The sequence below is a fragment of the Petaurus breviceps genome, unplaced genomic scaffold (assembly GCF_028583685.1).
Source record: "Petaurus breviceps papuanus isolate PSGF00001 unplaced genomic scaffold, PetGlider_PUasm1.0 90702, whole genome shotgun sequence".
Taxonomy (NCBI): domain Eukaryota; kingdom Metazoa; phylum Chordata; class Mammalia; order Diprotodontia; family Petauridae; genus Petaurus; species Petaurus breviceps.
Window position 1 is genome coordinate 6,618,021 of NW_027187317.1, and position 16,798 is coordinate 6,634,818.

The window sequence follows — 16,798 nt, forward strand, 5'->3', positions numbered from 1 at the left end:
GTATTATGTTGAAAGCTGGTTGGTTTTACTGTTGAAATGCTTTGAGTTAGAGTGCTAATTTAGTAAAAGATTTTTTGATGGGTTTATCTCAGGTTATATTGTGCAGGCCTCTTTTATCATGAATATTTAACCAATTTTCAATAGGTATAAGTGGTTTAAGTATTACTTCCTGTTGAATTAGTAGCTGCTAAGCATTTTGAATCTCTGTGCAGGCCTGCAATCCGCTAATGTGATATTTAATGAGGAGACATCAGTCTGGAGAAAGGTAGTCAATATAAATCAGTGTTTACAAAGTGTGATTAACTCTGAAATATTTCATCAATGCTGTGGTCCCAGGCAGACTCTATGCTAATTACTCGAATCTGCGCATGTTTCAGGGGACTTTGACGGACCCTGAGTGCTGCAAACACGGGAGCAGCAAAATTGCAATTATGCTCGGACTGTCTCTGATGACAATTTATGCATTTGGTGTGATGACCTCCTCCTTCCCAAGAGGACAATAAACAGAATGCATTTTCATTAAGATACTAATGTACTTAATAACAGGGGGAAAGGGTTAGGGAAAAAGAAGAGACCTTTAAAGCTGTATGTGACAGAGCTGATAGGGAGAGATGCTTTATTTTAAAGGCCATTTCTTTACAAAACTGTAGGCAGCCCAAAACTGTCCTGTTGAACAACATTGTTATTAACTGAATGCATTTCTTTTCAGCAACAATTGAACAATTATTTATTGAGTGCTTACTGTATTCAGGGTTCTCTGCTAGCCATGGGAAGAGTAATTTATATGAATAACAACAACAAAAAATTATTGATTCCTTAGGGGTGAAAAAAGAGTTTTAATAAGTATTATTGTTGTTTATCCTTCTCTAAAGAGGACCATGACATCAGGGAGGTGATGCCATGACATGCAAGTGAGTTGGATTTAAGTGAGGGAGGTCTGTGAAGTCACCAGCCTCACTTTCTCCTCAGGAGCCATCTGGGTCCAGTGGTGAGATATAGATCAGGATGACTGGAGATGGCCCTGGATGCAGTTGGAGAGGCACATTGGCCTTTTTAAGCTAAAGTCTTTAATATGTCTCAGTTTGATTGAGGTCACACCCATTTATTGATTAAGGCTAGATAAGAAATGAAGCAAAGAATGAATGGCCCCCTTTACCTGGTTAAAAAAGAAATCATTTTGGGAGGGAAAGATCTTCAAAGTTTCTGGCCAAAACAGTCCATTGAAGTGGGAGGAAGTACCAGAACATTGATGTATAAGAACAGCACACTATCAGTAAATCTATTTAAGATTTGAGTGAAGAGGCTTTTAATGTTCCCTGCACAGATAATTCATCTAAAGTTAAAAATTTCATATAGGACCATATAGTAAATAGTTAATAAATAAAATAAATCCAATTAGTAGAAAACATCAGTTCTTAACCTTTTGTTCTTGTGCATAACTTTCAGGAATTAGGGAGTTTTGGCTAGTTTTACTTAAAAGTTCAGAATCTATAGATGTTAATTTAGATTTGGAAACCAGATACCACAGGACATCTCATTCAACTTTCTCATTATCAAAAAGCAAAATTGTGCCTCTTCTGTTAAGAATCTAGTTAATTCCCAAACAATCTTGTTTACTTATTCATTATGTTTTAAAAAGTCTTTAATCTCACTAGCATTGTAAGGATAATCCATCTATTGTCAATAATGACCTGAAATCTAAGCCAAAGCAATAATTATATAATAGGGATATACATACAATTAATCATGTAAATTGTCTACTGCAAGATTTTGGATGGGTGGGGCATAAAGAGACTTTTCATGGATATGGTGAAAATAGTGATTTTAAATCAGTATCATCAAACTTCATTTTTAAAACTTCAACTCATTATCTTCCCCACCCTACATTTTATTTAAGATTTCTGACCCAACATGAACCTTAGTTTTTCCTGTGTCATTTATTTCTTTTTTCCTCTTATGCCACTTCCTTGTGAATTCTTTGTGCCCTTAGGGATGGCTTTGGTTCATGTGCTTTTTTTGTTTGTTTTGTTTAATTTGGCCTCTCCTCTGGATTTGGATGTTTTTTACCCACAAAATTTTGACTCTTGACTTCTTTTCTCCCATCACTGTATTGCAGGTAATATAGAATACAGCTGCCCAGCCACAAACGAATGTGAAATCACAAAGCGCAGACGCAAATCCTGTCAGGCTTGCCGTTTCATGAAGTGTCTAAAAGTTGGCATGCTGAAGGAAGGTAAGGCTCTTCTCATTCCACAGCTCTACATTTTTATTCAAAAGGGTAAGTGTGGCAAGTTTAACAACATCACAGTTTTCATGAAAACCTGAAGAAACCCTGCAGTGGTAAGTATAAATGTGATAGTGGGAGAAAAATAAATAAAACCTGCTCCTTTACTTTTGAATATTCTGGGGGTTTGCAGCTAAAGTGTTTTACCTCTCAAGGAAGATACCAGGATACGACCAGGTATGCTTTATTGATTCTGATCTTCTTAGATTTATAATTTCCGGCAGGCAAAAGGTTAAATTCAGAAGAGGAGCTATTTTTGTACCAGTGACAATGTCATCAAGCCTTTTCTCCTTTTATTACTTTGTGTTGATTTGCATGAAAATGCATATTTTGATCTTGGCTTTCCATTGCTGTTGGCCAGCTCCCCCTCACCCCCCCAACATTCTTTGAATTGATTTCTGATTAAAAGGAGCTTGAGAAAAAGCTAAATGATCTGGAAAAATCCTCATCTTTATTCTTTTCTCATTCTCTCAAATTCCCTCTTACAACTTTTTGGAAACACAAGGTCTTTGATCTGTGATAAATCAAGGAAAGAATCTCTCTTTTTTCTTTTTAAACGAAGCTGTCTCATCTGAAGTAATAGAGAAATTCTTCCTGGAATTTTGAAGTCCTGATGTAACTTGATTATCAACTATGTGTGTGGGTACTATTTTATATGTATTTTATACATTAGATTTCGATTGTACTGTTGTCATCAGCACATTCTGAATAAATAAAAAATAAAATCACCTCAGTATATTTAGATCCTGGAGAAAAGTTTTAAATAAATATATTCATCACTTTAAGGAAGATCAAGGATGAAACCCTAGTAATAGAAATAAAGAGGAAAATCAGGCACATTTCATACTTACATAGTTACTGTCCTGTCTTACCTACTAGGAATAAACCTTACCTGGGATTTCACTGACTTTCATACCCCTAGAGTTTTCTCATTTGCTAGCTAAAATTTTAGCCTGTCACCTAAAACCAAACTGAAAAACAAAACAGTTCACTTTATCTTCAAAGGATAATGTAGAACTTGGATTATGTGACTGTTTGGGGGAGGAAGGAGTGAGGAGGTATACCTGATCTGAGATTTCATTAATTTAAAGGACACCCAATGTGGAATCTCTTTTTTCTGATGCAGGACAGCACATGACTTGCTAATTGTCCAGTTAGAATGTTGCCATGGCTACTGAGTGTTTAAATGGTTTGTCCATGGCCACAAAACTAATACTTGCTAGAGGTTTGGGGTGAACCTTCCATTATGACAAGTAGCCTCTGTGATCCTACAAACCAAAAATCTAATAGTTTCTGGTTTTAATTGTAACATTTCATCCATAATTATGAGTCAATAGAGAATAGAGGCTGTCTTCTGGCCAGCCTGGGTTCTAGTTCATACACTGCAATAAACATCCTGACTGTGCGATCCTGGACAAATCATTTAACTTCCCAGTGTAACAATAGTGAGTTAGTCACAGGTTACTTGCTGTTCTGTATAATAAAAGGGATTTTCTAATACCAATTGCGTAAAAAAGTTTTTTAGGGTGAGTAACCTTCTTAGAAGAAACCAGGGTTCAGGTTCTGCCTGGTTGTTCAAATAAACAAGCTTTTATTTTTGTTTTTTACTGTCCCTCACTATGTCACATTAAATTCATGAGACTATTTACTGTGTAGGAACAAAATATACCTTTTCATTTTCAATTTTTTTTTTTTTTTGCTTTTTGGAGGGGGAAGGTAGGGCAATTGGGGTTAACCGACTTGCCCAAGGTCACACGACTAGTTTTTGTGTTAAGCATCTGAGATCATATTTGAACTCAGGTTCTCCTGACTCCAGGACTGGTGCTCTATTCACTGTGCCACCTAGCCACCCCTTCACTTTCTTTTCAATAATAACTATGATTCCTCTTTTCAATTTCTGTCTTCCCAAAATATAAACCAGTCACCAAACAAGCAAAAGATCCCATTCAACTTCAACCTCACCACACCCTTACAATGTAATGTTAATACCCATAAACACAGGAGTTCTTTCTATGAATAGGAAAAGGCAGTCTGTTTATCAGCATCTGAATTAGGAAGAAAAAAGGAATTAAACCTTTTGAGAGGTTTGTCAGCTAAGCTAAATATTTTAGGATGCTGACTTTCATCAAGTCGAAATCCTTCCTAGTAAAACTTCTTAAATGCTACAACTTTATGCTTATGGAAGCCTAGCTCTTCAGTATCAAACTTAATCCACCAAGGCTCCCCTTGAGATGTGACATTATCTCTTTGAGTCATGAGAATGCCAACATAGCACCATTTCTTGCAAGTAAGCTTTTTGTTCATTTGTTTGGTGTTATTCCACAGGAAGCTTTTGCATTGTCAGTCTTTGAAAATGAAACCTCCTAAGTCATCAAACTATGTGTTGCACAAAATGTGCTTCATTCTACTTTTCTCTTAGCATGGTTTTACTTTATGAAGGAACTAGGGATAAAACATGTGCATTTTAGGAGGTTAGGGGATTCTTAAAGGAGTTTTGGTGATAATTTTTCAGATTTTTTTTTTAAATTGGAAAGGAGCATAACTAATGAATCAATTCAACCAACTAATGAAAGCTTATTTTTAAAAAAATATGCTTATTTACTTAAATAGGCAACATTTAAATTTAATAAACTGAAAGGATGTTATTAATCTGTGGTATTTTCAGTACTAAGGAGAACATTTTAAAGAATACTACTTCAAATTATATTTAGAGCGGTGTGTGTATGTGTGTGTGTGTGTATGTAAAATACCAACTAATTTAATTATACATTTGCTTTCTCTAATTATCTTTTTTCCTTCTCTGATACTGTAGAAGTAATAAATAATAGAAAATTGTTTCCCTCCTTAAAACAGTCCTTCCCCCTTTGGTACATTGTAGCATTGTGTCTAAAGTTTTGAAAGCTTGATAAGAGTGATTGAAGTTATAAACGGTTTTGCTTAAAGTGTTTGCTTAAAGCAAATAGAAGTGTTTAATTTATACCTCTTTAATTTATTTTATCAAACCTTGGTAACTCTGCTTTTTAAAAAGGGAATTAATTGACACTTCTGTCATAATCAAGTAATTTATGTCCTTTAAATCTTGCCTCCATTAGCCATCATAGAGTAGAACTGGTTATATGGAAATTACTTTGTATTTCTTTGCTTTTATACAAAAATGTCAGAGAAATATTATATTATATACTACACTGCATTTGGTCATCTCCTTGGCACTAAACTTGCCGTTGGTGCCTGGAGAAAGTGATTCTGTCTTAAATATAACTTTATGGATGGAGAGGGATTTCAGTCCCATGCAGTATGTCAGAGATCATGATGCAGTAAATCTATTCAAATGTAAACCTTTTCAATTCAATTACCAGTATATAATAAAATTTGCTGCTACAACCCCCACGTTGACCACAGTACCATACAGGCTGATGGCACAGTAGGCCTAGAAATTGACAGACAAAATCTATTTTACCAATAAACAAAATCAGTTCCAGACCCCCAAATACAATCAAATTTTCAATAGCATTTATAGTAACATTTTTCTTTCAAAGCTTGTAAGCTTTAGGTGAAATTATGCCAAATGTTAAAAAAAAAAAGTATTTATTTTAAATGTTTGCTTTTTTTTATTGTGAACTTACCAAATTTTAACATATATTTCAACCAAAAAAAACCCCCACAAAAAGAGAATTGCTTATGAAAGCTTGAAATTTTGTTATGTAGCTTTTTTAGTGGATTAAATTTAACCTGTGTTAATAAAAATGCCCTGTTTTGGTCCCTGTTGAGCTTTTTGCTTATTTTTGTGCCCTTTTCAAATATTTCATTGATCTCGCATTCTTTCTTTTCTTCCAATTTGTATCAATTTCTTTCCTTACCAAATTGATTCTCCTAATCTGCCTCTCCCTATAGAATGCCTTCTGTATGTTGTTTGAGAAGTAGTGAACTAGAAGGTTTGAAAAAGATCTGTAGGTACAGGTGATGTGATTACGTGGCTTCCTTGAATATATTTATTTACTGTATGTCATAAAAATGCAGTTTAATTTATTCTTGTAAAGAAAAAGTAAAATTTTTATATCACTATTTCAAAATAGCAAAATAGCTTTGTTTAATTTTTCTCTCTGGATTTTCTGTAACATGTTCAGATGGCATATATGTATGCATGTATTGGAAGGGAAAGATTTGTGTGATTGAGTATACAGTTGTGATTTTGTGACAGTTTTTCATTACTTAAACATATTCTTCTTACTAGTCCACAAAATATTTCAGGACTTTTTTTTATTAGAGCTTTGTAGTTTTAAATTTAAAGCAAATTTTTAACAGATAGTACCAAAGATAGATTAGAAACATTAGTGTAGAAAAGATGCCCAAATATTGCTCTTTATGATGAAGAACATTGGAGGAGGGGCATCTAGGTGGCACAGTGAACAGAGCACTGGCTCTGGAGTCAGGAGGACCCGAGTTCAAATCCAGCTTGAGACACTTAACACTTACTAGCCATGTGACCCTGGGCAAGTCACTTAACCCCAATTGTCCTGCCCAACCCCCTCCAAAAAGAAAAAAAACCCTCCAAAAACAACAACAAAAGAGAACACTGGAGCAGATGAACCATTCTGTATGTTATCGAAGGCCCATCTATTATAAGATATCTGATGCCACTCGTTCATATTTTCCAAGTATTGTTCATTTGAAGGGACATCCATATTTTAATAGAAGTTAGCCAATATATCAGGTCTGGATTTCTTTTCTTTCCTTTTTTAAGAGCAATGAGGGAGATTATATTGAAGCAATAATTAATGCTTTATTTTCTCATACAAAGAATTTTGCAAGTCTCTTGAGTAAATTGTTTATCATTAGTAGGCCTGATCTTTGGCAGCTAAGCCTTTTGTTTGACTCCTTCAGGTGAAGCAACAGAATCAGCTGCCATGTACCAGGGTTGTATTTTTAACTTAGGCCTCTCTTCCCAAGAGAAAGTGAGGGTGCAGCCAGTTTATTGTGAATTTGCAAGTCTGAAATACTAATCCTGTACATTCACATTCATTTGCATATATATTCCCAGACACCCCACCCAAACCCAAAATAGATTAATTTGCCAGACAGTGAAATTCTTCAGAAAATTATTTCAGCCTGTGGCAATGTGATCTGGAAATCTTACTTTCAATGTTTCTTAAAACTATTTCCTTAGAGTTTTATACACTTATATGAATGCTTTCAGCATTCACCAGTGTCCTGTGGTTTTCTCTCCAATGACTTTGTGGCAGCAGGAAAAGAGAATCTTCAGTTTAAGATGTAAAAAATGTAGATCATTTCAAGTAAATGTTTCTATGAGATTGCTGCCATATTCTCTATGTATGCATGCATCATATGTATGTATGCATACATCTATCTATCTGTCTCTCTCTATATCTATCTACCTACCTACCAACTTACCTATCTATCCATCTCGGGGAACTTTTAATGAATAAAGGCAGAGAAATGATTGCCATGTAATTATAATCCATCAAGAAATATATTTAGGGGCAGTTAGGTGGCACAGTGAATAGAGCAATGGCTCTGGAGTCAGGAGGTCCCGAGTTCAAATCCAACTTCAGACACTTAACACTTACCAGCCATGTGATCTTGGACAAGTCACTTAACCCCAATTGCCTTGCCTTCCCCGCCTCTAAAAAGGGGTGTGTGTGTGTGTGTGTGTGTGTGTGTGTGTGTGTGTGTGTGTGTGTGTGTGTGTGTGTGTGTAAAATAAATTGAGGCTTACCACAACCATGTATATATCAAAGGTAATTTTATAAAATCCAGTGGTGGGTAGAAAACAAGAAACATGAAATTACATTTGCCTTTTTTTTTTTAAGTAGAATAAAGAAATTAGTATTGTATTTTTTGGAAAGACTGAGAGCCATTAAATCATGGGCATATTCTTGGGCCTAACACTAGTTAACTTTGTAATCTTGAACAAGATTTTTAACCTTTCTGGTCCCCAGTCTTTTTTTGTTGTTGTTGTTCTGTAAAATGAAAAAGAGGTAATCTCAAATATTTTTTTTGGCTTGAATTCTAAGATTGAACCAGCTATAAAACCTGGATGGGTGATCATTTGGGGAGCATGCTGCAGAAGGTTTTCCTGTCTCGGTAATGACTATAATAGATGATTTTAATAATAACTGCAACTCACATTTATGTAGTATTTTTTAAGGTTTACCAAGCATACCCTAAGGTCTCTTCCTATTTTGGAATTCTGTGAAGTTGTTATATAGAGGTTAATGTGTCCTTGACTTTTGTTCAGTCACTATTATACAGTTCTCATAGGGAGAAATGAGCTTCCTTCCAACCTGTCCTATGTTTGTACACTATAGTAGCACTGTTTTTCAGTATTATATAATTATTATGTATTATTGTGTATTTCTATGTGTTTGGGCTCTTCCTTGCTAGGTAGTCAAAATTTGTGAGGGTTAGGTCAGCGATTATTTGGTCACTTTAAAAACAATCTATCCTCATACCTTGGCGATGCTAGTAATAGATGATCATGATTTGAGTGAATGAATAAAAGTAATGATTAAATTTCTGCCCCTCACAGATTTCCTTTAAAAATGTTTGGAAGCCCGTTTTCATATGTCTCAGCCACATATCCTCATATATTTCATCTAATATGAATTTTTCACATCAGCATATGAATCCTCTTCCCCATTCATCTGAATTATGCTTCATATGAAGATTTGGGTTCAAGTCCTGTTTCTGGCACATTCATGACCCCGTATAAATCACTTAACCTCTTACTACCACAGGTAAATAAGGGAATATTAAGTTTCTTGGAAGGTATTGGTCTGAATTAATGGGGGATGTTTCTCGATGGGAACTTCCTAGACCAATAAAATTTGTTTCTGATATTTTTAAAAAATTTGCTAAGAAAATACAAGCAATTTGTTTTAAAAATGAATAATATGAAGCCCAGAGATGTAGTGTGAATTGTTTAAAATTTCAAAGATACCAGTAGACAGGGCCCAGATCTGGACCTAGTTGTGCTGACTCCCAATTGGATAATTTTTATAGTAAACCATGTTGCAAGTATTACTTTGAATAATAGGAAGAGCTCCTAATTGGTAACCAAAAGAATTGGATTCTATTCCCACTTGCCCATAATTTTGTTGCATCATGGAAATCACTTAAATTCCTGGACTTTGGTTTCCTCTATCATATGGTTTACCTGAGTGATCTCTTAAGATCTAAAAATGTGTTCTACTCTGTCTAGCATTCCCTTTTTCAATCAATAAACGTTTAGTCTATGATTCTCAACGTTTTATCCTTTTAGGAAAGTCTTTTTGTCTTGGCTGCATTAATAAAGTGATAGAAACAGGTTTTTTTTTTTTAATCATTTTACTTGGGTGACAAAAGAAAACAACCCCCAAACCTACAGACATAACAACAAACTCTAAACTATTTATTGTTATTGATAAAATTTGACAGTGCATCTAATCAATGAAAATAAAATCTTCTCAACTTATATAAACTACAAATTTTATTTCTAAAGGATCTTAATTAAAATTCAGTTTTTTAAATTCCCACTTATATTCCTCACATATCCAAGTACATTTATTTCAAAATACCATTGAAAAGTGACAAACACTCTCATCTAACACATTTTATTATTGCCACAGCAATCATATTGCTTATTTTTATGTGTATAGTGTAGCTCTGTTTTATGAATCAGTTTCTGCCAAGGGCTTGTTTTGCAAATTGTTTATTTGGAATCTATAACATATTTTCTTATAGAAAACAGGGTGTGGTTCTTGTGTCAACTGAGAAGAACCTATCTAGTCCATATATTGCTAATACGTTACAAGATTTCTATGGGAAAGTCCATTCTGAGTTTCAACATAGAATGCCAGGAACACCTGCTGTACTTCCAATATTAGAATAAGGTCTTTCTGTTTCTCCATAGGCACCTTGTTCTCAGACAGTGAGATCAGAGTCTTCTCTAGCTCCATTCTGGGGATAATGGTAGCTTACCTAAGCAGGAGTAGGATAGGATAAGATTTATAGACACAGCAATGGGAAATATTTAATTAAAGATGGTGATAGGAAGAAATGGAATATCTTATAGGACATGAGATCTCCGGTGTTGAGTCTGTATGTTTGCCTTCCTTCATATCTCCAGTCCTTAGTATAGTGCCTGCCACGTAATAAATGCTTGTTGACTGACTCTAAGGAATCAATTATTGACCTTAGAGAAGGGAGACCTGGTTCAAAGACTTTGTAGCTGCTGGGAAAGTAGCTTTTTAATCTCCAGGTCTCTGTTTCTACACTCACAAAATATCAGAATGGGACTTGATAAGCTCAAAAAGTCCCTTCCAAGTCTAAATCTATGATCATATGTTCATATAATAAAAATCCCCTAGCTGGTAGTAGATAGAGGATGGGTCTGGAGTTAGGAAGACCTCAATTCATTAGCCTCACATGCTTACCTGCTGGTAAATGGGAAATTCACATAATCTTTATCTCCTTCAATTTTCTCATGTATAAAATAGGAATAATAACAATAATAATAATATCACCTATCTTTCAGAGTAGTTTTGAGGATAAAACAAGACAGTCTAAGTGCTTTGCAAACCTCAGCTTTACAGATGCCAGCTACTATAAGTATCTAGAATAGAGCTTTACAATAAAGAATGGGATGGTTTTTGAATATGGGTTATTGGTGGAGAAGAGACAAGTGGCATCATGATGGGCAATAGTTGATGCTTTTGAGAAATCATAGAATTGTATTATCACAAGTGGGTGTGTTGTGAGGTATCAAACTGAGGAAGCTTGCTACAGGAGAGGCAGAATCTTTTCAGCATTCAAGTGTCTTAAGTCCTGTGTCTATAATTAACACACTGTTTGTGATAATGGGACTAGGCTGTTACTCCATGACCGAACCCAGGTGGGTTGGAAGAGGAGTCAGAAGAGAAGGTTTTGATTAGATAAAGATGGCAGGGAAGATCATATTACTTAATTGGGATTCCATAGACACGTGGTCAGAAGAAGTGATACAGGGACAATCTCAAGGTCTCTCTCAAGAACTTTGGAATTGATGGTGTGATGTGGGAGACACTGGCACAGGACTTCCCAGCATGGCGGGCCCACCTCAGAGAAGGGTGCTGTGCCCTGTGAGCAACGCAGAATTGAAACAGCTCAAAGGAAATGCAGGATGTGCAGATTTAGAGAATGCACCCCAAATGTTTACAGGGACTATTTGTCTGATCCACCACAGTCAGACCCTTTGAAACTTGACTTTAGAATAGTGATGTCATTTTGGTCCTTTTCAAGAATGAAGGATTGGGGCCAGGGTGCGGGTGCCTTATCTCTCCAGATCCATTTCAGGGTTAGAGACTTGACAGTTTATTTACTTGTACACATATCTAATTGATTCAACTAATATACTATATCATATCTTTTTCCCCCCTAGACTTTTAGGAGGAATGATATTCTTCTTGTTTTTCCATTCTCACATAATTCTCCTAATAGGTTGCCTAGGCTTTTGCGGCTAAGTAACAGTATTCTGTATCTAAAGAATGCCTTCCCTTGAACAATTTTTTTTTTCTTTAAGGCTTGCAGAATAGATGGTGCTAGAAGCCCTGGGAGTCCAGTGGAGATATTCTAGCTTTTCCCTCTATCTATCCTTGTGTCTATGACTCCTTTCTTTTCCTGTATTTTTTTATTATAATGTAGCTAAATTGGGGGTGGGAGGGAGAAGTTGGTGGTGAAATTATTTAAGGAAATATTTTTAAACTATCTTTTAAGGAACCTTGAGCATTTTCTAATAAACAGATTTGTGATCACTTACCTTTTGAAGAAAAAAAACAAAAGAAATAAGCCCACTTAGAAGAATTCTTCTTCACTAAATATTTTAGACAAATCTGTGAGTAAAACATTGCCAAGGTGAATTTCTTTTTCAAGTCTGATATTATTAGGTTGCTAAGTAGAAAACGGAAATTATTGTGAGGAAAGTTTGGGTTCCTACTGCTTTCATAAAACTGAACAAAGAGAAGGGGAAAAGCTTTAATGGTATTCAAGGAAAATATTTCTGTGCTGGATGACAGTTAATAGAGCCGCATTGACCTCAGTGGTATTTCTTGTGCTCTCTATTGTAATGTTATCCTTAAGGAGCTCCTTCATTAATGCAGAGTATTAAACAAAGCTCCCATGTTGTACTATCAAGTGATAACACAGAGTGTCTTCTATTAAAGGCTCTTTTGACATTTGCTGTCTGTGAAAATAGATACTTTAATGTGTCAGAAAAGTTTTGATTTTAAGTACAAGGCCCGCATTATTGGGTAGCAGTTTATGTAGGGTACAGTTTTCAAACTACAGAAAATGGAACTATACCTGTTACAGTGAAGAAGACATACTTAAAAGCTAGATGATGATAATATTTTTTCTTATTTAAAAAATTACTGATTTTTAAAATAACTTCCAAATATATACCTCTTTACCATACTGTTAGCTATTTCTTGTCCCAAAAATTTTAGCAGACATGAAAAAATGAAAAGCAATTAAGAAAAACTAATCAGTTCATAAGCTTGAGTTTACAGTGTATCTCTTGTTCCACAACTATAATGTACAGCCTCTGCAAAAAAAGACAAAACAAGTGTATTTTCCCTTCTCTGGGGTCAAGCTTTTTCATTATAATTACACAGTGCTGAGTTTCATTCTTTTGTTATTTCAATTTACATTATTATTTTCTTTAAGTATATTCCCATCTCTGCTGACTTCATTCTGCATCAGTTCCTAGAAAGCTTCTTATGATTCTCTGAATTCTTTATTTGTGTCTTACAGCAATGGTAATAGTCTGTGTTGGTTCTTGAACACTGATTTGTTTTGCTGTTTCCCAGATGATAATGTTCCTTGACTTTTAATGAATAATGCCTTCTAGCTCTGGTCTGCCCCAGACAGTTTTAGAAGGTCTACTTTTTAAGGGGTGTGTATCTTTCCTGGGAATTTCTTAAGACTAGTTCCTTCAGTGCTATTTCATTCTTTATGTGCTGAAGCTATTACGTTAACTTGACACTCCAAATTTCTGTTGATAGAATGATGAATTTGTAATGTCTAACATTTCTGAATGTGATCAGGACCTGGCTGTGAAATTCAAACAAAGATCATTAGACTATGTGGGCAAACTGAGCCTGAAATAGCTCTTTTGTTACTTTAGGGCAGCTCTGCCTTTTCCCATAATTGTCCAGAGATCACCTACTGTCACTCAGTCATCATATCCACAAGTTATTTTAATATTTTGCAATGGTTCAGTTAATCAAAAAGCATTTATTAAGCACTTAAAAAGTCTTAGTCTGGCTTGGGCATTCAAATGCAAAGAATGAAAATGTATATTTTCAAGGAGCTTATGTTTGAGAAGGGAAACAGCAAGCACATATCTACACCTAATTATCTATCTAATAATAACAATAATAGTTAACATTTTTACAGTGCTTACTATGCCAGGCATTGTGCTAACCACTTTTTAATTTTTATCTTATACATCTTAACAACCCTGGAAACTTGGTGTTGTTAACCCTACTTTTCATATGAGGAAACTGAGTTAGTCAGTGTCTTAGACCAGATTTGAACTCTGGTCTTCCTGACTCCATGCTCAGTACCCTATCCACTAAGCCTAGTCAACCCCATCTACCGTGTTTCCCCGATAATAAGACACTGTCTTATTAAATTTTTTTGACAGAAAAACACCAGAGGGCTTATTTTCAGGGGAGGGCTTATTTTAATGAACATTGACAGCAATTTTAATAAACAGGTAAATGTGAACAAAAAAATGTACCTTTATTCAATAAGCAAATCACTGGGGAAGAACAGGATGACGCGCTCATTGCTGCAGCTCTGATTGGATGCAGCTCGGAGCGCAGCATGCGTTTCCCGGGGCGGGGGACGGTGCATACAGAGGGTACCGTAATGTAGCGTGTAGCACAGGGGATCACCTTCACTACAGTAGCAATCTCAATAGGGCTTATTTTCGGGGGGAGGGCTTATTTTAGAGGAATCTTATACAGTAAGGGGAGGGCTTATTTTCAGGATAGGTCTTATTATCAGGGAAACACCGTATGTATCTCCTCCCTTCCTCTCTGTCTCTCTCTCTCCCCCCACCTTTTTTTCTCCTTCCCCCCCACCCCGTACATCTATCCATCCAAAATAAATGTAAAGAATATAAATATACATTAATTAGAATAGGAAAGTACGAACTTTGAGGGCATCAGGAAAAACTTTGTGTAAAAGGTGGTGCTTGAGAAAAAGCAGGGATTTTCTGAGGTAGATGCACGGGAAGAGTGCATTTCAGGCATGAGGGACAGACGGGGAAAAACATAGGAGAAGAGGGGGTGGAATATTGCGTGTGAAAAACAGAAGACCAGTTTGTCTGCATTAGTAGCTTGGAAAAGGGAGTAATATGTAAAGGCTGGAAAAATAGATTGTGAAAGGCTTTCAGCGTTAAACAGGGGAGTTTACACATGTTACAAGAGGAAAAAAGGAGACCTTCTGTTTATTGAGTAGGGTAAGTGATGTGGTCACGTCTACATTTAGGGTAAATAAGTTAGCCTGGTTTCTGTGGAGGAGAGATTGGGCAGAGAGTTGAGGGAGGGAGACCACTTAGGAAGATGTCACAATAATGTAGGTCACAGGTGATGAAGGCCTGAGCTAAAGTGATAGGTATGTTAGTATAAAAGGTTGTGTTTAAGACATGTTGGGGAAACAGAAATGGCACAATTTGGTGACAGATAGAAAAGGAGGGCAGAGGGAGAGTGAAGTATCCAATATGGTGCCAGGCTCTTAAACTTGGAGTTGAGATGACATAGAGGACAGACTAGAAAAATGCTTGTACTTACCGCAGAAATAGGGATATGTGGTGGAGAGATGGGATTTGATGAAAAAATAGTAAGTTGTGTTTTGAAGTTTAAGATGTTTCTTGGGTTTATCCAGTTTGAAATTTTCAGTAGACATTGTAGGATTGAAGTTTCTGAGGTAGACTTGACCAGAAGATGAAGATCTAAGAGTTATTTTCTTAAAGCACTCAATTAAATCTGGGGAAGAAGATTGTATCAATAGAGAGAATGTACAGTGAGAAAGAGAGGCATGGGGGGAGGAGGAGGGAGAAAATAGGGTGGGGACAAGAATGAGCTTTGCTGTACATCATAGGTTGGGGGCATAATATTAATAGAGAGCCAGTAAGTCAGCAACAGAAATGAAACCTTTCTGATTCTAAAACCATTGAGAATTCTCATTTGCTTAAACCTCACCTTCATTTTCCTTAACTTTCAAGCACAGTTCATTATAGTTCTACAGCCTAACATGTAGTGTTTAGGAAAGGAGCAAGTGAAATGGCATGGAGAGCCATGGGGTATCCCTGTTAGGGGAACTATTTTCTTTTGCTTCTCAACCTTCAATCCTATCCCCTGACTTCCTCATTTAAATGAAAGTGCTAGGTTTCCTATAAGTTACCTAGGTTACCACCAATCTCATAAATGACAAATCTGATTGTTTTCTCAGTCCTCATCCTTCTTGACTTTTGTGTGACATTTGAAGAGTTTCCTTCTGCATCCTCCTGAATACCCTGGTTATCCCTTGGTTTTCAGGACATCACTCTGTCTCGGTTCTTGTGGTACTTGACTTTTCTTCAGTCTCCTTTGCTAGATTATAATCCATATCTGGCACTTTTTATCTGTTAATGTTCCCCGGGGCTTTCTCCTCAGTCCCTCCTCTCTGTTTGCTCTCTAGAGACTCTTAATTTTTTTTTTTTTTTGCATTTTGATGGACTCCTTTGACAGTTTGATAAAGCCTATATACCCCTTCTCAGGATATGTTTAAAAGCATAAAATACAAAGCACTACAAAGCAAACCAATTATATTGAAATAATGGTGTATTTTTTTCCTATCTCAAGTTTATAGACCCCTAGAAATTTTTCTCTAGGTGAAGAACCACTGTTTTATACCCTTTCCTATGATCTCGTCAGTTCCATGGTTCATCTATGAAAATGACATTCTTGCAAATATATATATATATATATATATATACACGCACACACACATATATATATACACGCACATATGTATACACATCCATCTCTCTTTTCTGTCTTTCTTTCTTCTCCTTCCTATTCCAGTCCTACATCACCAGCTCTCTATTCCACATTTTGAAGTAGATATCCCATAAGCATCTCAAACCCAATGTGCCCATGACAGAATTTATGAGTATTTGCCATTTTTATATCCTGTAAGTTATATTATGAAGGTTATCTTTCTTTTGAGAGAAAACAACAGAATATGAGGGTTTTTTGTTTTTTCTCTACCATTTGTTGTCATTGTTTAGTAAACTCCAAAATCTTCCTGGTCTCTACAATAGGGATCAGAAAAAAGAACTTTTGTTGCTGTCTTTATTCTTTCTCAATGAAAACCAGTGTCCACTCTAGGCATTACTATTCCTGATCTTATTTTACTAAGACCATACAACCAGTTTGTATGCATCTGCAGTTACCTGTCTGTTACTTCGTGTTCTCTGCATGTCATTTT

General features: G+C 35.8%; 1 protein-coding gene across 11 annotated transcripts in view; it reads left to right on the forward strand.

Moving 5' to 3' along the window:
• ESRRG (estrogen related receptor gamma) overlaps positions 1–16,798 on the forward strand; it is a 696,148-nt gene that overhangs the window by 539,125 nt on the left and 140,225 nt on the right. For all 11 annotated transcript variants that reach the window (XM_069066032.1, XM_069066031.1, XM_069066035.1 and 8 more), the window contains one exon: positions 2,117–2,233. In XM_069066032.1, coding sequence (XP_068922133.1) covers positions 2,117–2,233 — 117 coding nt within the window. The remainder of the gene's footprint in view (positions 1–2,116; positions 2,234–16,798) is intronic.